The sequence below is a fragment of the Chiloscyllium plagiosum genome, unplaced genomic scaffold (assembly GCF_037043375.1).
Source record: "Chiloscyllium plagiosum isolate Xiang-an unplaced genomic scaffold, Cpla_swu_hap1 HiC_scaffold_44, whole genome shotgun sequence".
Taxonomy (NCBI): domain Eukaryota; kingdom Metazoa; phylum Chordata; class Chondrichthyes; order Orectolobiformes; family Hemiscylliidae; genus Chiloscyllium; species Chiloscyllium plagiosum.
Window position 1 is genome coordinate 4,102,098 of NW_028270182.1, and position 23,983 is coordinate 4,126,080.

A 23,983-nucleotide genomic window follows, 5' to 3' on the forward strand; every position below is an offset into this window, starting at 1 on the left:
AAACATCTGCCCCCAGTCAGCTTTTGAAAGTTCTTGCCTAATACCGTCAAAATTGGCCTTCCTCCAATTTAGAACTTCAACTTTTAGATCCTTTACATCCTTTTCCACCACTATTTTAAAGCTAATAGAATTATGGTCGCTGGCCCCAAAGTGCTCCCCCACTGACACCTCAGTCCCCTGCCCTGCCTTGTTTCCCAAGAGTGGGTCAAGTTGTGCATCTTCTCTAGTAGGTACATCCACATACTGAATCAGAAAGTTGTCTTGTACGCACTGAACAAATTCCTCTCCATCTAAAGCCTTAACACTATGGCAGTCCCAGTCTATCTTTGGAAAGCTAAAATACCCTCCTATAACCACCCTAATATTCTTACAGATAACTGAGATTTGCGCACAAATTTGTTTCTCAATTTCCCTCTGACTATTAGGGGGTCTATAATACAATCCCAATAAGGTGATCATCCCTTTCTTATTTCTCAGTTCCAGTGAAGTAACTTCCCTAGATGTATTTCCAGGAATATCCTCCCTCAGTACAGTTGTAATGCTATTACTTAGCAAAAACTGCACTCCCCCTCCTCTCTTGCCTCCCTCACTGTCCTTCCTGTAGCATTTGTATCCTGGAGCATTAAGCTGCCAGTCTTGTCCATCCCTTGTCAGGCACTGGTCTGTTGTCTTAAGACTGGGGATGTGCTCGTGAATAGATTGGCAGGACCTTTGTAAATGTAGATGACAGGCCTGGACTCTATGGTGACTTGATGTGCATGAAAGTTGGGCTGCTGGGGTTGGGAGGTGGGTGGGGAGGTGTGTGTGTGTGTGTGTGTGTGTGTGTGTGTGTGTGTGTGTGTGTGTGTGTGTGTGTGTGTGTGTTAGAGATTGCCAAGAGTCTAAGTTTTTGAGTTTTGACTGTGATTTCTCCTGGTTTTGCGCACAGAAAGAACCTGATTCAGCACGTGATGCAGTCATACCACCGAATGATGGGAAATAATGCTGTTCGAAACTTTCGAGTCACATACAAGAGGCACGTGCTCACCATGGATGACCTGTCCACCTTGTATGGCCAGAACTGGCTGAACGACCAGGTTATATTTCTTCAGCTGATTATTTAGATTCGGTGGGCTCTGACTGTGCATGTATTAATACCAGTACAAGGTGGTATTGTGATATTGAAAACTTTTAAAGCCTTATGCCAGTTTAAATTTAAATAATGCAATGGGTGGCTCAGTGGCTAGCGCTGCAGCTTCACTGCACCAGGGACCTGGGTTTGATTCCAGCCTCGGGAAACTGTCTGTGTGGAGTTTGCATGTTCTCCCCACATCTGCTTGGGTTTCCTCCGGGTGCTCTGGTCTCCCCCTCCAGCCCAGAGATGTGCAGGTTAGCGTGGATGGGCAACACTAAATTGTTCCATTGTGTCCAGGGTTGTGCAGGCTAGGTGGGTTAGGCATGGGAAATGCAGGGTTACTGGGATAGGGTAGGGGTGGGCTGCACTTCGGAGGGTCGGTGTGGACTCGATGGACCAAAGGGTCTGCTTCCACTCTGTATGGATTCAGTCATTCTAAAACCTGGCCTAGATAGTCACATGTAATGACGGTCATGCAACTACAGGGTTATTGTAAGAAGAAAACATTTATTTCACAAATGTCAGGGAAGGCAGGAGGGAAGCTGTAGAATTGAAGGCCGGGAGCATCAGCAAAGTAATATGAGGCAATGCCCTGGAGAGATTTGAAAGGCAAGAACTTTGGAGATGAGTCATTGAAGAATCAGGGAGGTTTCCCACCGTGTTTTGGGATAATTTGAAAGCAGAAGGTTAAAGCAAGGAGGTTTGGCTAGGAGACGGCTAACAGCCAGGCTTCTGAGTGATGTGACCATTTTGATGGCGGAGTTAGAAGCCAAGGTCAGCAGAGTTGCGGGCATGGAAGAAAGCGGGTTGGGAATACAAATTAGGCTTTGAGGATTGGGCACTACAACAATAGTCCTTAACTCCTGAAGAAGTGTGAATTAAAGCCAGCAGCAGCAGGTAAACTACTGGTGAGCTGCCTTATGATATTGGCAAGGTGATCATTTAACTCTGGCTATTGGAAGCAATTCTAAAATATGGGAAAGGCCTTTGATGAATAAAAGAGGGGGAGGGATGGATAAAGTATCTAGGTCAAACAGGAATTAATGTTTTGCTTGCCAATGTTGTTTAGAGGGTGGGGATTGTGGTGGTAGGGTCACACTAAAATCACAAAAGCTCATTCTATAGTCTTACCTCATACAGGAACAGGTGCCTCTCTTGATCTGTGGCAGAACCTGATTTGAGGTGCTTTGTCCCCATCTAAGCAAACAATGGGAAAAAACAATTAGCTTTGGATATAGGAACCGTGAAGATTACACTGGGATTTTCTTTCAGAGGGAGGAGGAAGAGAGTGAATGGATTTTTAAAAATTCATTCATGGGAAGTGGATGTTGCTGGCTACGCCAGCATTTGTTGCCTAACCCTAGGTGACTTGGAGGTGATGGTGGTGAGCTGCCAGTTTGAACTGTTGCAGTTTGTGTGATCTGGGGACACCCTTACTGTTGTTAGGGAGCAAATTCCAGGATTTTGGCCCAGTGACACTGAAAGACCATAATCTGTTTCTATGTCAGGATGGTGAGTGGCTTGGTGGGGAACTTATGGGGGTGGTGTTCCCGTATAGGTACTCCTATAGCAGCGATATACTCCTTTCAGGTAGTCGGTCACAGGCTTGGTGGGTCCTTTTCAGGGTGCTTGGTAAGTTGCTGACGTACATCTAGTAGATAATGCATATTGCTGCTACTGTCCCATCAGTGACGAAGGGGTGAATGTTGGTGGGCTGCTTTGTCCGGAATGGTGTCAAGCTTCTTCAGTGTTATCAGAACTGCACTCATCCAGACAAATGGCAAGTATTCCCTCACACTCCTGACTTTGTCTTGTTGATGATGGACAGGCTTTGAGGAGTCTGGAGATGAATTACTTGCTGCAGGATTCCTCCACTTTGACCTACTCCTGCAGCAACTGTATTAATTAGGCTAGTCCATTCAGTTTCTGGGCAGTGGTAACCCCTAGGGTGTTGATCAGGAAATGTTATAAAGTAATTTCTGGGGTAGTTCTTGGTGTTAGAGATGTGAGATTAAGTACTCTTCCTTGTTCTGCAGGTTATGAACATGTATGGAGACCTTGTTATGGACACAGTGCCTGATAAGGTGAGACAGTTCACTCAGTAATCCAAGCTATCAGGACTGGGGTGGGAGAGGTAGTGTGTGTAAACTTTAAACACTGACTACAGTAATATTTTGAATAAAGATAGAAAATGTTGGCAACATACTAAAGTTCCTGCTCTTTACTTTGAAAATCCTGAAGGGAGAGAGAATGGAAGAGGCAGTTGAGGGAAAATTCAGGTTAGTGGATCCGGCTTGCAGAGCACAACCATAGGACTGCAGATTCCTGTTTCCCATTGCTGTGCCCATTCCCAGATAATTCATAATAAAAAGATCTACTTTTACAACCAGTTGAAAGGTTGTGGAGATTTGCAGCATGGAAACAGGCCTGTTGGCCCAATTTACCCTGGCTATCCAATTGTCACAATTTAAACAAGTCCTATTTGCCTGCGTTTGGCCCATATCCCTTCATACCTATCGCATCCATGTACCTGCCCAAATGTTTCTTAAATGACAAAATTGTATTCGTTTTCACCACTACTTCTGGCAGCCTGTTCCAGACATTCACCACCTTCTGTGTGAAAAAAATGCCTCTCTGGACCTTTTTGTATCTGTCCCCTCTCATCTTAAACCTACCCTCTCAAGTTTTAGACTCCCTTACAGTAGGGAAGAGCTGTTAACTCTATATCAGGTGTTCAGTCTGTATGAGGTGAAAGGGTTTGGAATGAGAGCCAAAATTAAAACTTTGTTGGCCATCTTTGCCTCTTGGAATTGCAATGTTATGATCTTCTAATTCCATTTTTTTGCCAATCACCAGCTTCAATCTGTGTCTCTGCTTAATGACTGTCCAGCCATGAAAACAGTTTGTCCTTGTCTTATCTATCAAAGCCCCTCCTAGTCTTCCTTTTGAGCTTTGCTGTTTGAAGGAGAACAGCCCCATATTTTCCAGTCCCTCCTTCCTGGAACTGGGCTGGGAAAGCTCAGGTCAGATAGCATCAGTGGAAAGTTCCTGGTTAACATTTCAAGTCTATGATCTTCTGGTAAATCTCCCTTGCTCCCTTATTCTGAAGCTAAATATCTTGCTGGAAAGGTCTATTAGGGAAGAATAAAGATTTGTTGGAATGAGAAGTGAAAGACAAGATTTATTTGGCTTGCATGCTCTACATGAGAGAGGCTGGGTTGGGGTGAGCTGTTGGAGACTGTGGTGAGTGATTGAGTTGGGACAGTGGGTGTGATATTGCAGGGAGACCAGTCCCAAGTGAAGCTGTGTTTAAGAATTTTGCATCTGTTTTCTGTACTCAGGTTCACTTCTTCAACAGCTTTTTCTATGACAAGCTGAGAACCAAGGGATATGATGGCGTGAAGAGGTGGACTAAAAATGTAAGATTTCCCACCTAAACATGAGCTTTAGGTACGGCATGGATTGAAAACTGAGCAAAGCTCCATGTGACCTGTCCCTGAACTGCCAAGCCCACTGCATACAAGGCTAGCTGTGGAATGAAGCAAGTTTATAAGCCATTGCAATATTTAGATGGAATATTTTGATTTTGCTTAAACCTCCAAAAGAGTTCCCGTTATGCAAATATGAAATCTTCTTTCATTTCATTAGTGCTAAGGGGGAGATGATGAGATAGCCACTGGATAATAATCCAGAGGCCTGGACAAATGCACTGGGGGCATGACTTTACATTCCACCATTGCAGTTGGTGGAATTTAAATTCAGACCAGTGGTGAGCAGGGATCCATCACTGATTGCTGTAAAAACTTGTCTGGTTCACGAAATGTCTTTTAGGGAAGAACATCTGCCATACTAGCAAACAATTAAAGATGGGCAGTGAATGCTGGTTTTGTTAATGACATCCAAATTCTGGGGAAGAAAGAAAGAAAATAAAAGCTTTGTGGCTGTTTTTCCCACTCTGAAGGGGAGAGTTTGGAAATCAGTAATCCATTTCTAAATCCACTTTGTTACACTATTTATTATATTTTCTTCTTGTAGGTTGACATTTTTAACAAAGATCTGCTCTTGATCCCCATTCACCTGGAGGTCCACTGGTCACTGATCTCCGTTGATGTACGTGAGAAGACAATAACATACTTCGACTCCCAGCGAACCCTAAACAGGAGGTGCCCCAAGGTACAGGGACAAGGAACTGGTTCCTACCATCCAGCTCTGCGAACCTCCGAACTCACTCTTACTGCCTCGTGTGTGGCAAAGTACAATTGATGGCTTTATTTTCCCCGATATCTACATGGGAAGCTAAAAAGGATCAAAAGACAAACCCCTACACACGAATGCATGCAAACACACAAGAACTATATCCCCGTTTTACAGGGACAGACCTGTCCCCACCAGTGTTGTACCCAGTGTTATACAGGAACAGACCTGTCCCCACCAGTACTGTACCCCAGAGTTATACAGTGACAGACCTGTCCCCATCAGTACTGTACCCCAGTGTTATACAGTGACAGACCTGTCCCCACCAGTACTGTACCCCAGTGTTATACAGTGACAGACCTGTCCCCACCAGTGTTGTACCCAGTGTTATACAGGAACAGACCAGACCCCACCAGTACTGTACCCCAGAGTTATACAGTGACAGACCTGTCCCCATCAGTACTGTACCCCAGTGTTATACAGTGACAGACCTGTCCCCACCAGTACTGTACCCCAGTGTTATACAGTGACAGACCTGTCCCCACCAGTACTGTACCCCAGTGTTATACAGTGACAGACCTGTCCCCACCAGTACTGTACCCCAGTGTTATACAGTGACAGGCCTGTCCCCACCAGTACTGTACCCCAGTGTTATACAGGAACAGACCTGTCCCCACCAGTACTGCACCCCAGTGTTATACAGTGACAGACCTGTCCCCACCAGTACTGTACCCCAGGGTTATACAGGGACAGACCTGTCCCCACCAGTACTGTACCCCAGTGTTATACAGGAACAGACCAGACGCCACCAGTACTGTACCCCAGTGTTATACAGGAACTGACCAGACCCCACCAGTACTGTACCCCAGTGTTATACAGGGACTGGGATGTCCCCACCAGTACTGCCCCCAAGTGTTATACAGTGACAGACCTGTCCCCACCAGTACTGTACCCCAGTGTTATACCGTGACAGACCTGTCCCCACCAGTACTGTACCCCAGGGTTATACAGGGACAGACCTGTCCCCACCAGTACTGTACCCCAGGGTTATACAGGGACAGACCTGTCCCCACCAGTACTGTACCCCAGTGTTATACAGGAACTGACCAGACCCCACCAGTACTGTACCCCAGTGTTATACAGGGACTGGGATGTCCCCACCAGTACTGCCCCCAAGTGTTATACAGTGACAGACCTGTCCCCACCAGTACTGTACCCCAGTGTTATACAGTGACAGACCTGTCCCCACCAGTACTGTACCCCAGTGTTATACAGGAACAGACCAGACGCCACCAGTACTGTACCCCAGTGTTATACAGGAACTGACCAGACCCCACCAGTACTGTACCCCAGTGTTATACAGGAACAGACCAGACGCCACCAGTACTGTACCCCAGTGTTATACAGGAACTGACCAGACCCCACCAGTACTGTACCCCAGTGTTATACAGGAACAGACCGGTCCCCACCAGTACTGTACCCAGTGTTATAAAGTGACAGACCTGTCCCCAACAGTCCTGTACCCCTGTGTTATACACTGACAGACCTGTCCCCACCAGTACTGTACCCCAGAGTTATACAGTGACAGACCTGTCCCCATCAGTACTGTACCCCAGTGTTATACAGTGACAGACCTGTCCCCATCAGTACTGTACCCCAGTGTTATACAGGAACAGACCAGACGCCACCAGTACTGTACCCCAGTGTTATACAGGAACTGACCAGACCCCACCAGTACTGTACCCCAGTGTTATATAGGAACAGACCAGACGCCACCAGTACTGTACCCCAGTGTTATACAGGAACTGACCAGACCCCACCAGTACTGTACCCCAGTGTTATACAGGAACAGACCGGTCCCCACCAGTACTGTACCCAGTGTTATAAAGTGACAGACCTGTCCCCAACAGTCCTGTACCCCTGTGTTATACACTGACAGACCTGTCCCCACCAGTACTGTACCCCAGAGTTATACAGTGACAGACCTGTCCCCATCAGTACTGTACCCCAGTGTTATACAGTGACAGACCTGTCCCCATCAGTACTGTACCCCAGTATTATACAGTGACAGAACTGTCCCCACCAGTACTGTACCCCAGAGTTATACAGTGACAGACCTGTCCCCACCAGTACTGTACCCCAGAGTTATACAGTGACAGACCTGTCCCCATCAGTACTGTACCCCAGTATTATACAGTGACAGCAGTGTTATACAGGGACTGGGATGTCCCCACCAGTACTGCCCCCAAGTGTTATACAGTGACAGACCTGTCCCCACCAGTACTGCACCCCAGTGTTATACAGTGACAGACCTGTCCCCACCAGTACTGCCCCCAAGTGTTATACAGTGACAGACCTGTCCCCACCAGTACTGTACCCCAGTGTTATACAGGAACAGACCTGTCCCCACCGATACTGTACCCCCAGTTTTATACAGGGACAGACCTGTCCACACCAGTACTGTACCCCAGTGTTATACAGTGACAGACCTGTCCACACCAGTACCGTACCCCAGTGTTATACAGTGACAGACCTGTCCTCACCAGTACTGTACCCCAGTGTTACACAGTGACAGTCCTGTCCCCACCAGTACCGTACCCCAGTGTTATAGAGGAACAGACCAGACCCCACCAGTACTGTACCCCAGTGTTATACAGTGACAGATCTGTCCCCACCAGTACTGTACCCCAGTGTTATACAGTGACAGGCCTGTCCCCACCAGTACTGTACCCTAGTGTTATACACTGACAGACTTGTCCCCACCAGTACTGTACCCCAGTGTTACACAGTGACAGACCTGTCCCCACCAGTACTGTACCCCAGAGTTATACAGTGACAGACCTGTCCCCACCAGTACTGTACCCCAGTGATATACAGGGACTGGCCTGTCCCCACCAGTACTGCACCCCAGTGTTATACAGTGACAGGCCTGTCCCCACCAGTACCATACCCCAGTGTTATACAGTGACAGACCTGTCCCCACCAGTACTGTACCCCAGAGTTATACAGGGACTGGCCTGTCCCCACCACTACTGTACCTCAGTGTTATACAGGAACAGGCCTGTCCCTACCAGTACTGTACCCCAGTGTTATACAGGAACAGACGTGTCCCCACCAGTACTGTACCACAGTGTTATACAGTGACAGACCTGTCCCCACCATGACTGTACCTCAGTGTCATACAGGGACTGGTCTGTCCCCACCAGTACTGTACCCCAGTGTTATACAGTGACAGACCTGTCCCCAACAGTCCTGTACCCCTGTGTTATACAGTGACAGACCTGTCCCCACCATGACTGTATCCCAGTGTTATACAGGAACAGACCTGTCCCCACCAGTACTGTACCCCAGTGTTATACAGGGACTGGCCTGTCCCCACCAGTACTGTACCCCAGTGTTATACAGGGACTGGCCTGTCCCCACCAGTACTGCACCCCAGTGTTATACAGGGACTGGCCTGTCCCCACCAGTACCGTACCCCAGTGTTATACAGTGACAGACCTGTCCCCACCAGTACCGTACCCCAGTGTTATACAGGAACAGACCTGTCCCCACCAGTACTGTACCCCAGTGTTATCCAGTGACAGACCTGTCCCCACCAGTACTGCACCCCAGTGTTATACAGTGACAGACCTGTCCCCACCAGTACTGCACCCCACTGTTATAGTGACAGGCCTGTCCCCACCAGTACCATACCACAGTGTTATACAGGGACAGGCCTGTCCCCACCAGTACTGTACCCCAGTGTTATACAGTGACAGACCTGTCCCCACCAGTACCGTACCCCAGTGTTATACAGTGACAGACCTGTCCCCACCAGTACCGTACCCCAGTGTTATACAGTGACAGACCTGTCCTCACCAGTACTGTACCCCAGGGTTATACAGTGACAGACCTGTCCCCACCAGTACCGTACCCCAGTGTTATACAGTGACAGACCTGTCCCCACCAGTACCGTACCCCAGTGTTATACAGGAACAGACCTGTCCCCACCAGTACTGTACCCCAGTGTTATCCAGTGACAGACCTGTCCCCACCAGTACTGCACCCCAGTGTTATACAGTGACAGACCTGTCCCCACCAGTACTGCACCCCACTGTTATAGTGACAGGCCTGTCCCCACCAGTACCATACCCCAGTGTTATACAGGGACAGGCCTGTCCCCACCAGTACTGTACCCCAGTGTTATACAGTGACAGACCTGTCCCCACCAGTACCGTACCCCAGTGTTATACAGGAACAGACCTGTCCCCACCAGTACTGTACCCCAGTGTTATACAGTGACAGACCTGTCCCCACCAGTACCGTACCCCAGTGTTATACAGGAACAGACCTGTCCCCACCAGTACTGTACCCCAGTGTTATACAGTGACAGACCTGTCCCCACCAGTACTGTACCCCAGTGTTATACGGTGACAGACCTGTCCCCACCAGTACTGTACCCCAGTGTTATCCAGTGACAGACCTGTCCCCACCAGTACTGCACCCCAGTGTTATACAGTGACAGACCTGTCCCCACCAGTACTGCACCCCACTGTTATAGTGACAGACCTGTCCCCACCAGTACCGTACCCCAGTATTATACAGTGACAGATCTGTCCCCACCAGTACTGTACCCCAGTGTTATCCAGTGACAGACCTGTCCCCACCAGTACTGCACCCCAGTGTTATACAGTGACAGACCTGTCCCCACCAGTACTGTACCCCAGTGTTATACAGTGACAGACCTGTCCCCACCAGTACCGTACCCCAGTGTTATACAGGAACAGACCTGTCCCCACCAGTACCGTACCCCAGTATTATACAGTGACAGATCTGTCCCCACCAGTACTGTACCCCAGTGTTATCCAGTGACAGACCTGTCCCCACCAGTACTGCACCCCAGTGTTATACAGTGACAGACCTGTCCCCACCAGTACTGCACCCCAGTGTTATACAGTGACAGACCTGTCCCCACCAGTACTGCACCCCACTGTTATAGTGACAGGCCTGTCCCCACCAGTACCATACCCCAGTGTTATACAGTGACAGACCTGTCCCCACCAGTACTGTACCCCAGTGTTATACAGGAACAGACCTGTCCTCACCAGTACTGTACCCCAGTGTTATACAGTGACAGACCTGTCCCCACCAGTACTGTACCCCAGTGTTATACAGGAACAGACCTGTCCCCACCAGTACTGTACCCCAGGGTTATACAGTGACAGACCTGTCCCCACCAGTACTGTACCCCAGTGTTATCCAGTGACAGACCTGTCCCGACTAGTCCTGGACCCAGCGTTATACAGTGACAGACCTGTCCCCACCAGTACTGTCCCCCAGTGTTATACAGTGACAGACCTGTCCCCACCAGTACCGTATCCCAGGGTTATACAGTGACAGACCTGTCCCCACCAGAACTGTACCCCAGTGTTATACCGTGACAGACCTGTCCCCACCAGTACTGTCCCCCAGTGTTATACAGTGACAGACCTGTCCCCACCAGTACTGTACCCCAGAGTTATACAGTGACAGACCTGTCCCCACCAGTACCGTATCCCAGGGTTATACAGTGACAGACCTGTCCCCACCAGAACTGTACCCCAGTGTTATACCGTGACAGACCTGTCCCCACCAGTACTGTCCCCCAGTGTTATACAGTGACAGACCTGTCCCCACCAGTACCGTATCCCAGTGTTATACAGTGACAGACCTGTCCCCACCAGTACCGTATCCCAGGGTTATACCGTGACAGACCTGTCCCCACCAGTACTGTCCCCCAGTGTTATACAGTGACAGACCTGTCCCCACCAGTACTGTCCCCCAGGGTTATACAGTGACAGACCTGTCCCCACCAGAACTGTACCCCAGTGTTATACGGTGACAGACCTGTCCCCACCAGTACTGTACCCCAGTGTTATCCAGTGACAGACCTGTCCCCACCAGAACTGTACCCCAGTGTTATACATTGACAGACCAGTCCCCACTAGTATTGTACCCCAGTGTTATACAGTGACAGACCTGTCCCCACCAGAACTGTACCCCAGTGTTATACAGTGACAGACCTGTCCCCACCAGAACTGTACCCCAGTGTTATACAGTGACAGACCTGTCCCCACCAGTACTGTACCCCAGTGTTATACATTGACAGACCTGTCCCCACCAGTACTGTACCCCAGTGTTATACAGTGACAGACCTGTCCCCACCGGTACTGTACCCCAGTGTTATACAGTGACAGACCTGTCCCCACCAGAACTGTACCCCAGTGTTATACAGTGACAGACCTGTCCCCACCAGAACTGTACCCCAGTGTTATACTGTGACAGACCTGTCCCCACCAGAACTGTACCCCAGTGTTATACCGTGACAGACCTGTCCCCACCAGTACTGTCCCCCAGTGTTATACAGTGACAGACCTGTCCCCACCAGTACCGTATCCCAGTGTTATACAGTGACAGACCTGTCCCCACCAGTACCGTATCCCAGGGTTATACAGTGACAGACCTGTCCCCACCAGTACCGTATCCCAGGGTTATACATTGACAGACCTGTCCCCACCAGTACTGTCCCCCAGTGTTATACAGTGACAGACCTGTCCCCACCAGTACCGTATCCCAGTGTTATACAGTGACAGACCTGTCCCCACCAGTACCGTATCCCAGGGTTATACAGTGACAGACCTGTCCCCACCAGTACCGTATCCCAGGGTTATACATTGACAGACCTGTCCCCACCAGAACTGTACCCCAGTGTTATACATTGACAGACCAGTCCCCACTAGTATTGTACCCCAGCATTGTACAGCAACACACCTGTCCCCACGAGTACTCTGGTGATAAACTGGGAGTGCTACCCAGTTTTTAGCAAGCATAGTCTAACTATATGTGGGATAAGTAGTGATGTGAACTGGTTGAGGTTTACAATGGAAGATCTGAGGTTGATGTTTTAAAGCAATCTGAATTTCCGTTTCCCTTTTAGCATATTGGGAAGTACCTCCAGGCAGAGGCCATCAAAAAGAACCGCCAGGACTTCTATGATGACTGGAAAGGATATTTCAAAATGGTGGGTCGCCTGCAAATTCCGTTTCGGGAATTGAGTAGTTAACCTTCATGATATGTGAGGGAAGAGTCATGAAAGACTGTTTGTGGAGTGCCCAGGAGAAAGAACAAGGAACTTACAAAAAAAGTCAAGAGATGAGACATGCTGATATTTTTCATTTCAAAAACAAGTATTGGGTTAGCTACACAGTAAAGCTCACTCTATACTGTCCAGTGCAAAAACTCCCAGGAGATGGACAGCACGGGGTTGCATACATGGTAAAGATTCATCTACACTGTCCCCAATCAAACACTCCCAGGACAGGGACAGCAATGGGGTTAGTTAGAGTAAAGGTCTCTCCACACTGTCCTCATCAAAAGGAAGGTTGCTTTTCAGACTGGAGGCCTGTGACCAGTGAGGTGTCGCAAGGATCGGTGCTGGGTCCACTACTTTTCAGCATTGATATAAATGATTTGGATGTGAACTTAAAAGATATAGTTAGTTAGTTTGCAGATGGCACCAAAATTGGAGGTGTAGTGGACGGAGAAGAAGGTTATCTCAGAATACAACAGAATCTTGTTCAGATGGGCCAATAGGCTGAGGATTAGCAAATGGAGTTTAATTTAGATAAATGCAAGGTGCTGTATTTTGGAAAGGCAAATCAGGACAGGACTTAGACATTTAATGGTAAGGTCCTGGGGAGTGTTGCTGAACAAGGAGACCTTGGAGTGCAGGTTCACAGTTCCTTGAAAGTAGAGTTGGAGATAGATAGGATAGTGCAGAAGGTGTTTAGTATGCTTTCATTTCTTGGTTAGAGCATTGAGTATGAGAGTTGGGAGGTCATTCGTTAGGCCACTTTTGGAATATTACCATTGCCATTCTGATCTCCTTCCTATTGACAGGGTTCAGAAAAAATTTACAAAGATGTGGCTGGGTTTGAGGATTTGAGCTATTGGGAAAGGCTGAACAGGCTGGGGCTGTTTTCCCTGGAGCGTCGGAGGCTGAGGGGTGACCTTATAGAGGTTTATAAAATCATGAGGGGCATGGATAGGATAAACAGACAAGGTTTTTTCCCTGGGGTTGGGGAGTCCAGAACTAGAGGGCATAGGTTTAGGGTGAGAAGTAAAAGATGAAAACGGAACCTAAGAGGCATACAGGATGGTGCATGGATGGAATGAGCTGCCAGAGGAAGTGGTGGAGGCTGGTACAATTACACCATTTAAAAGGCATCTGGATGGGTATATGAACAGGAAGGGTTTAGAGGGATATGGGCAAAGTGTAGGCAAATGGGACTAGAGTAATTTAGTCTGGTTCCATGCCGTACATCTCTGTGGGATCTTGGTCAGCGCACACTGATGACATTAGGAGAAAGTGAGGACTGCAGGTGCTGGAGATCAGAGTCGAGTGTGTGGTGCTGGAAAAGTACAGCAGGTCAGGCAACATGCGAGGAGCAGGAGAATCAACACTTCTGGCAAAAGCCCTTCATCAGGAAAGACGCACCTCATTCCTTACGAAGGGCTTTTGCCCAAAGTATTGATTCTCCTGCTTCTTGGATGCTGCCTGACTGCTGTGCTTTTCCAGCACCACATACTCTTCACTGATGATGCTACCTAGTATGTTGACGAAACGTCTGAAACCAAACCTTCCAGCTCAGCAAACAAACTCATATCTAGCATCTTTATGACTCCGGGGACAGGATCAGCACAGGGTCAGATACAGAGTAAAATCATTTCTACATGTTCCCCCCCTCCATCAAACCCTCCCAGGATAGGGACAGCATGGGGTTAGTTACAGAGTAAAGCTCCCTCTACACTGTCACCTCATCAAACACTCCCAGTACAGGGACAGGACAGGGTTAGATATAGAGTAAAGCTCCCTTTACACTGTCCTCCATCAAACACTCCCAGGGACAGGGGCAGCACGGGGTTAGATACAGAGTAAAGCTATTTCTACACTGTACTTATCAAACCCTCCCAGGACAGGGACAGCACACTTCCAGGATGATTACAGCAGTGTTCAATATAGAATAGAGTCTTAGCTTTTAACCTGAGAAACCCAGGTGAAGACACAGGAACCTGAATGCTGTAAGGGCTCCCTCAAATATCCCGCCATTACCTCTCCAAATCTTTTCTGTCTTTTCCCTGCATCTTTGTTTGTTCCTTTAACTGACCATTCTGCAGATACTGTAAAACTCAGCAGGACAAGGACATTTGTATCATTCATGTCTCTGGGCTTGGAGATGGGGTATTGGATAAGCCCAGTTTGTGTCAAATTAAAAGCTGATCCAGTGCTGAAAGAGGCGACCCCCCCACATCCACACCCACACGCACCAATTCTCTGAGGAGTTGCTCACGAGACCGACTGGTATTTATCAGATGTCTTGTCCTTAGGTACTTTTTGACTGAGTGCTGTAGCAAGGTGATCTGCTTTCGGTCTGTGTGACTGAGAGGGTATAATTACATTTCAAACATTAAAGACTTCAAAAAAATTATTCAGCTTTTGAATTGTAGATAAAACATCAGTTTTGTGGATTATTAATTATTTGTGAGATGTGACTTGTCAACGAGAAGGCCAGCATGTATTGTCCGTGTGTAATTGACCTTGAGGATGAAGTGGTGAGTGATGTTCTTAAACCTCTGTGGTGTTGGTACAGCTGCCTTGCCCTTGTATAAAGAGTTGCAGCGTTTTCAGCCAGTGACTTGGAAGAAACAGGTGATATATTTCCAACCATCTTTAACATTGTTGAATCCAGGCTGTAAAAAATCGGGAAGTTTCATTAATGTTGCACTCTATCCGATTTTAAAAAATAATGATTTAAGATGATTGGCAAAAGAACTAGAGACAGTTATAAAGAAACACTTTCTCAAACGACAAATTTGTTGTGATCTGGAATGCACTCCTGAGAAGGCAGTGGAAGCAGTTGTAATTTTCAAACGGACATTGGATAAATAATTGAAGGGAGAGAATTGACAGGGCAATGGGGAATGGGATAAATTAAATAGTTCTTTCACAGAATCAGCACCGACACGATGTGCTGTATGATCATTAATAAAACACTGCTGCACAATGATGTGGGCAAGGATTACAAAAAGAAATTTGCATGAAACGTTCTTTGCCCAAAATGAAAATATCAACTTCTTAAAGCAAATAATTTCTTCCACTTTGGTGTGGATGGTTGGTCGGGCACTGTTTATTACTTGGCTGGAACTCTAACCACCCAATAATGATTGCCTTTTCAAATCGGGTTTTACTTACTCCGTCCTTTACAATATATTGTAACGACTGCTACTGAAAGAACAGTGACTGCTCCCTTCATTCCCTTCCTCCACATCCTCTCAAACATAAAGAGTCATTGTCACAAGTGGTCAGCCTTTAACAGAAGATTCTGATGTCCGGGATACTGAGATTTTGATTTGGTTGCCAAGATGATGACATTCAGTATCTTATAAGCTACATTCAAGTATTCCGTTCAGATGATATCCCTAATCAGTGATTACTCAAATGCATCTGGGGCTTCCCATGCCAGTTTGTTCCACCATCCACTTCCATATTTAATGAGCGTACATCCAACCTTCCCATTCTGGGGTTTGTGGTACATTTGTAGCTCCAGCTATTCCTGCTGTCTCTTGTGGATTTTGTTTTCTTTTGTAAAGGGAAGGGAGTGGTTAGCAGGGTAATTCAGCAATTGTGGGAAATGAATGTGTACTATATATCTCATCTTGTGGCAAGTTCCATTTGGGTATCTGCACATGGTGACAGTGAAATCTGGAGGTGACTATATGGCTGCAGCATCAGACTTAAATCCTCAAACACAATGGAGCATTAATGAGAGTGCTTTATCAGGATGAGGTTAGGCCCATTGTGAAATCCAGTGTTGTACCATCTATGTTCATTTAATCCAAGTTATTTTTAAAAGTAACAATTCTGTTGTTGGTCTGTTATTAATTGATCCATTAGCTTCCTGTTTCTACACACTGAGTCTGCTCTGCCATTCAATCATGGCTATATGTTTCTCAACACTTGCCTTTTCGCTCTAACCTTTGATTCCCTTACTAATCAGGAACCTATTTATCATTAGGAGGGATTTTAATATTTGTGATGTGCACTCACGAGTAATGTTCTCTGCATGTGTTATAAAGTTACTTTTGACTTTGGGATTGCAGCTATAAAGTAATTTGCTTCACTTTCCTTTTCAGAATGTCGCAAGGCAAAACAATGACAGTGATTGTGGAGCTTTTGTACTTCAGGTGTGTGAAACAACAGTTTGTTGATTAAAAAACAAATCCCTTCAAATCTGTTTGGCCACAACGTTAGATACTGGCTTTTCTATATTTTGACTCCATCTGGCTATCTTGGTTCTACACGCCCATACAACAAAACTTTAAATGCTTCAATTAATTCATCCCGAGCTTTCAATTTTCAAGGGAATACATGTCTAGTGTATGTAACCTGTCCTTGTAATACAATATAATAACACTTAAGAAAAGACTCATTGGTCCATAGATCTTGTCTTCTGTTGCTGTTGTCTGGCCTGACTGCTTTTAGTAATAAAGGTGTCACACAGGTCCCTTGTTAATCCGCTACAATAATGCTGTTCAAATGCATTAAAACATGGGTTGTCAATGTCCTAGGTGAAATCTGTCAGGGGCAGCAGCCCATCAGTTTTGCTAGGACTGGTTGAAAATGACTTTGTTATCAGATTGCCTAATTGCTGTTCTTCTCAATCTCCCTTTAGCTGCTCCAGTAGAAGCTTTATCTCCAAAGCCATTGATATCTAGCCCTCATTCTTTTCAGGGCAGCTTGCTCTAAGCCAATAAAAATGCTTTTATTTAAGTATGATTTGTTGTCTGAGCAGTGAGTTGGTTAGGTTTGACCATATATTGATTTTACTCAAAGGGCATGCTTAGCTTCTTTTTGCATATTGGTATTTTGAGGTCAATCCACTTTTCATTAATGTATTAGCCCTGCCTTGGAGGACAACCACACCAATCTTCAAGTAATCTACAGTTTTTTGCAAATTTACACGTCATATTAAAATATGGTAGCACAACATTTTTGGCACCCTGCTTTCAAACAAAGAACCATTGAAATGGTTTGGGGCAGAAAAATGGCCTCTCCGCCTATTGTACCATAACAGTCCTTCAGATGCCAATCCAGGTACCCTTTAAACAAGCTGAGGGTTTAGGCCTTCACCACCAAACTGGGCAGTAAATTCCAAATACCCCACAAGTTCTCCTCATGTCTTTGTCTAATCCAAGTTCATTCTAATATTATGGTCACTGTTGTAAACGATAGCTACCTTTATTGACTGACTCGTCACTATTCTTTTCACAAAAGCAAACTCCACATACAACAGCTCTGTTTCCCATTTGGGCCTGGGCAGTTATGAGCCTGGCTTATAGAAATGGTCATGTGTGCCATTATAAAGATGGGCAAGGAACCTCTTGGACAAATGACTGCAGCATCCAACTAGTTAATAGTCTTTCACTGTAAGTAGAAGATGCCTGATGCAAAATGTTCAGAGCATATGGTGGGCAAGTTGTTGGAGGGAAAGATTTATATGTATTTGGATAGGCAAGGACTGATTTGGGATAATCAACATGGCTTTGTGCATGGGAAATTATGCCTCACTAACTTGATTGAGTTTTTTGAAAAAGTAATGAAGAGGACTGATGAGAACAGAGCGGTGGACGTGATCTTCAGGAAGGCATTTGACAAGGTTTCTCATGGTAGACTGATTAGCAAGGTTAGATCACATGGAATACAGGGAGAACTAGCCATTAGGATACAGAACTGGATCAAAGGTAGAAGACAGAGGGTGGTGGTGGAGGGTTGCTTTTCAAACTGGAGGCCTGTGACCAGTGGAGTGCCACAAGGATTGGTGCTGGGTCCACTGCATCTCGTCATTTATATAAGTGATTGGATGTGAACAGAGGAGGCATATTTGGTAAGTTTGCAGATGACACCAAAATTGGAGGTGTAGTGGACAGCAAAGAAGGTTACCTGAGAGTACAATGGGATCTTGATCAGATGGGCCAATTGGCTGAGGAGTTTAATTTAGATAAATGTGAGGTGCTAGATTTTGGAAAGGGAAATCAGGGCAGGACTTAATGGTAAGGTCCTGGGGAGTGTTGCTGAACAAAGAGACCTTGGAGTGCAGGTTCATAGCTCCTTGAAAGTGGAGTGGCAGGTAGATAGGTTAGTGAAGAAGGCGTTTGGTATGCTTTCCTTTATTGGTGAGAACATTGAGTACAGGAGTTGGGAGGTCATGTTGCACCTATCCAGGACATTGGTTGGGCCACTTTTGAAATATTTTGTGCAATTCTGGTCTCTCTGCTATAGGAAGGATGCTATTAAACTTGAAAGGGTTCAGTAAAGATTTACAAAGATGTTGCCTGGTTGGAGGGTTTGACCTTTTGGGCGAGGCTGAATAGGCTGGGGCTGTTTTCCCTGGAGTGTTGGAGGCTGAGAAGTGACCTTATAGCGGTTTTTAAAATCATGAGGGGCAAGAATAGGGTAAATAGATAAAGGTCTTTTCCCTGGGTTTGGGGAGTCTAGAACTAGAGAGCATAGGTTTAAGGTGAGAGGGGAAGATTTAAAAGGGACCTAAGGAGCAACGTTTTCACACAAAGGGTGGTGTGTGCTAGAGGAAGGGGTGGAGGCTGGTACAGTTACAGCATCCAGTCCCTGTACACCTCCATACCCCATCACGAAGGACTCAAAGCCCTCTGCTTCTTCCTTTCCTGCCGTACCAACCAATACCCTTCCACTGACACCCTCCTTCGACTGACTGAACTGGTCCTCACCCTGAACAACTTCTCTTTCCAATCGTCTCACTTCCTCCAAACCAAAGGAGTAGCCATGGGCACCCGCATGGGCCCCAGCTATGCCTGCCTCTTCGTAGGATATGTGAAACAGTCCATCTTCCGCAGCTACACTGGCACCACCCCCCACCTTTTCCTCCGCTGCATCGATGACTGTATCGGCGCTGCCTCGTGCTCCCACGAGGAGGTTGAACAGTTCATCCACTTTACCAACACCTTCCACCCCGACCTCAAATTTACCTGGACTGTCTCAGACTCCTCCCTCCCTTTCCTAGACCTTTCCATTTCTATCTCAGGCAACCGAATCAACACGGACTTTTACTATAAACCGACCGACTCCCACAGTTACCTAGACTACACCTTCTCCCACCCTGCCCCCTATAAAAGCGCCATCCCATATTCCCAATTCCTTTGTCTCCGCCGCATCTGCTCCCAGGAAGACCAGTTCCAATACCGTACAACCCAGATGGCCTCCTTCTTCAAAGACCACAATTTCCCCCCCGACGTGGTCAACGATGCCCTCCACCGCATCTCCTCCACTTCCCGCTCCTCCGCCCTTGAGCCCTGCCCCTCCAACCGCCACCAGGACAGAACCCCACTAGTCCTCACCTACCACCCCACCAACCTCCATATACAGCGTATCATCTGCCGTCATTTCCGCCACCTCCAAACGGACTCCACCACCACGGATATATTTCCCTCCCCTCCCCTCCCCGAAAAGACCATTCCCTCAGTGACTCCCTCGTCAGGTCCATACCCCCCACCAACCCAACCTCCACTCCCGGCACCTTCCCCTGCAACCACAGGAAGTTCAAAACTTGCGCCCACACCTCCCCCCTTATTTCCCTCCAAGGCCCCAAGGGATCCTTCCATATCCGCCACAAATTCACCTGCACCTCCACACATATCATTTACTGCATCCGCTGCACCCGATGTGGCCTCCTCTATATTGGGGAGACAGGCTGCCTACTTGCAGAACGTTTCAGAGAACACCTCTGGGACACCCGGACCAACCAACCCAACCACCCTGTGGCTCAACACTTCAACTCCCCCTCCCACTCCACCAAGGACATAGCAATATGACGGTTGGAGGAAGAGCGCCTCCTCTTCGGCCTAGGAACCCTCCAACCACAAGGGATGAACTCAGATTTATCCAGTTTCCTCATTTCCCCTCCCCCCATCTTGTCTCAGTCAAATCCCTCGAACTCAGCACCGCATTCCTAACCTGCAATCTTCTTCCTGACCTCTCCGCCCCCACCCCCACTCCGGCCTATCACCCTCACCTTGATCTTCTTCCACCTATCGCATTTCCAACGCCCCTCCCCCAAGTCCCTCCTCCCTAACTTTTATCTTAGCCTGCTGGACACACTTTCCTCATTCCTGAAGAAGGGCTTATGCCCGAAACGTCGATTCTCCTGCTCCTTGGATGCTGCCTGACCTGCTGCGCTTTTCCAGCAACACATTTTCAGCACAGTTACAGCATTTAAAAGGCATATGGATAGGTACATGAATAGGAAGAGTTTAGAGGGATATGGGGCAAGTGCTGGCAAATGAAAGAAGCAAGAAGTGAACTTAGTCAGTTTTCTACATTGGCCATGTAGAAAACTGACTAAGTTCATTTCTTGCCTCTTTCATTCCATTTTGGTTTGAGGCTGGATCCACCAGGCTAGCTCATGAAACTCTTTATACAATGAACTGATGTTAAACTCAGACCATCAGGAGAGCCAAGGTTTTTTTGGAGCGGAAATGAGCAGAATGCTTATTCTTATGTGGAAGAGCATTCACTATAGGTTGTCACTAAGGTAGTCACCTCATTACTATTGGAACTGGTTGAGGTGAATAGAAGGGAACAAAGGATTACAATGGTCAATTTAAATGAGGGTAAATGGGAGGAGCTTTCAATGAGGTTGGGACTAGTTGGTGCCAAAGAGAACATAATCAAAGTATTTAAAAACCTAAATGTGCAGCTTTGCTAAAGTTATGTATGTGTTGTTTCAGTTCTGTAAGTGTCTGGCTCTGGGACAACCGTTCAGCTTCACCCAGCAGGACATGCCCAAGCTCCGGCGCCAGATCTATAAGGAACTTTGCAACTGCAAGCTGATTGTGTGAAGAGCTTGCTCCCAGAAGTTGGTCGACACAAGCCTAACATTGGGTGACTGACCAGACAAACGCACCCTTTTGTGAACAATACGAAGACGGCACAAGTTAAGAAGGCTTGATTCAACAATTCTGGTCTTCAAATGTGTTGAAACATGAAATTTTTTTTCCCCTTTTTTAAACAAGCAAACTTTTTTTTTCTATGCCATATTTTTTCAATTATTTAAGTGTTGTTCAAATTTGAAATTCTGGTTACCTATGTTGTATTATTAAACCAGGATCACAGCACTAAACGGCTGCAATGGATTTATGTGAAGGCATTTGGGTATTTAGCATCTTTAAAGCAGTCTATTAGCTGGCCTGTGAACTAGGGGAGGAAGTGATTATGCAGGATCGGTGACTCTCCATGTGGACTGTCAGGTTTTAGTTCCAAGGCTTGTCACTTGGGATTATTTTCTATGAGCTCTCAGTCAGCAGCTTACACAAAGTGGCTTGGTGCAGAGATGTCTCCCATTTTTGGGATTGTTAGGAGACCGAGCATGGTGCTGTCTGTTTTCTATGGCTACACTGACATTATTGCCCCCACATAGTCATGGAGAGGTTGTGGCCTACTGCTGTGGGGTAGGGTTAGGAGGGGAGTAAGCCGTCTTCGATACCTGTGAAGCTTTTGAGTAAAACAAAAGGTTGCATCTATTGAAATTCAGTCAAATTAACTTGAAAGTGATGGTTAGTCACTGTCCAAATCCACCAAATCCTCTTAAAGACGTTGTTTGGTGTTTTGTTCTGTTTGGTGTCTTTTTTCAGTTTGTATGTTTTAAAAAAAAGCTGGGACTTAATATTGTGACCAAAATGTGGATTTGTAAGGCTTTTGGGTTTGCTTTTGAATGAAGAAGGAAAATGCAGTAGCCTGACACGATAAACCTCATGTACCTCACTAACTGCGTGTGGTAGCAATGTGCAACAGTGTGATGCCCCAACACCCATAATAAAAATCTGATTGGTTACATCATAACTCTCGCCAAGCATCCTTCTAAGTGTCCATACAGTTCAGTTTTAACATGTTAGTATTGTGTTTCTGTATGAAGAATATAGGGTGTTTAGTTGTGTTGGGGTTAGGGAGTTGATGGAATATCAGTTTTACTTGAAATCTTCGTTATCAAATGAATTCAGCATGATAAGCATTAAATGATTACCTTTTGCCTGTTCCCCATCTCACGCTACTTAGTATGGGTTTAAAAAATAAAATATTGGATAGCTTTTCATCTTTTATTTAAAGTTCCTGGTGTGAATTCAAAATGATGGTAGCATTTTGGCTGTGATTGCACTTGTCCATGTTTGCAGTCTATGGTAATGTCTGACCGATAGCTCCATCCCAGATTTAATTAATGAAATATGTTTTGTGGTGTCTTCTTTGCCAATCTGAACGCCAGTTCCTTGAACAGTTTGGGCATTGCTAGCACCTCCTATTGTCACCCCCAAAGGCAGAGGTACAGAGCAACACTGCTCACTTTACCTTTTCATCCCCCGGGTTCAAGTTCAAACACACAGACCAAGAAAATGAAGGATTCTTCTGTCTGCTGCCTGCATAGCACTTCTGTAAAGCAAAGCAGAGAGACGTGAGCATGGGTGCTTACTTTTGAATGAACAACCTCACTCAATCCAGAAATGGAAATGTCAGTAGGGATTGCTGTACCATGATAAAATTGAAGGGACTTCTCTTGGGACAGGGTTGAGGGAGCTTTGTTTGGTATAAGTCCATGCTGTATCTAACTTGTGAGTTCTTGATAATAGCTGCCAGTGGGAAAGTATTCCATCTCTCAGTACTGGAAAGCTCAATCATTGAAATTTAAACTGGTAGAAAGGCAGTGTCAGCTATTCTTGGAAAGTGTTCAGTACGTGTATTTAACATGCTGTGGTGTTTTGTGCATTTGCTGTTCAATCTGGCTGCTTCATGAAGGGAATGAGGGGTTTTAAAAGGCACGGAGTTAATCTTGAAACCCTATTATATCTAGAGATGGAAAGATGAAGGCTCAGTGAGATAATTCAAAGGCCTAAGATTTTATTTTGGGCTAATTCTGTGCCAAAACTGATACTGATTTTACACCCCGTGTACTCTTCCAGTGACTATTTATTAATAAGCTCAGTTTTTGATTAGAGATATTAGTCAGATTCTATTGCCTAATTTTAGGGACTTTGGGAGATACGCCTCCTGCATTTTGAAACTCAATCATTCTGTGACCTGAATCTTCATAACACAAGTATTTCCTGAACTCCTCCAACGACATGGAACATAGTTCAGATGTAAATGTGGCAATCTTGTAGCTGAGTAGAAGAAAGCAACAGTTGGATGGTTGCAAACTTTTAGTCTGGTCTTTCATATGTTTTGTTAAGGGAGCAGGAATTTTCTTGGAGTTAAGGTTTTATATTCTGGGAGTAAACACTAGTGTTGACATTGTGGGGGGGGGGGGGGGGGGGGGGAGCTGGTGGTGGTGCTGAAATCTAGTCCGTCACAGTTGAATTATTTCAGGTTAATTGCCTCCATCTGAAGTAGTGAGCAATTGGTTTTAGACCTGGTGAAATGTAATGTATGAAACTGATTTCTGTCAGTCTTCCTCCCCATCCCTCTGCAGTTGTATAATACTCTGTCATTTCACTAAAAAGTGTGGTGATTCTCATATTGTTAAAATATAGAACCTTCATAGGAAAATCCATAAAATGAAAGAGTCAAATCTCTTG

The 23,983-nt window shown here is 46.2% G+C and overlaps 1 protein-coding gene across 1 annotated transcript in view; it reads left to right on the plus strand.

The window, feature by feature from the left end:
- Positions 1 to 23,708, plus strand: part of LOC122544283 (uncharacterized) — a 37,521-nt gene extending 13,813 nt beyond the window's left edge. The window contains exons 4-10 of the mRNA XM_043683360.2: positions 929 to 1,076; positions 3,151 to 3,198; positions 4,456 to 4,533; positions 5,150 to 5,287; positions 12,267 to 12,350; positions 16,523 to 16,573; positions 21,149 to 23,708. Of these exons, the coding sequence (XP_043539295.2) occupies positions 929 to 1,076; positions 3,151 to 3,198; positions 4,456 to 4,533; positions 5,150 to 5,287; positions 12,267 to 12,350; positions 16,523 to 16,573; positions 21,149 to 21,259 (658 nt within the window). The 3' untranslated portion in view covers positions 21,260 to 23,708. The remainder of the gene's footprint in view (positions 1 to 928; positions 1,077 to 3,150; positions 3,199 to 4,455; positions 4,534 to 5,149; positions 5,288 to 12,266; positions 12,351 to 16,522; positions 16,574 to 21,148) is intronic.
- Positions 23,709 to 23,983: the final 275 nt, after the last annotated feature.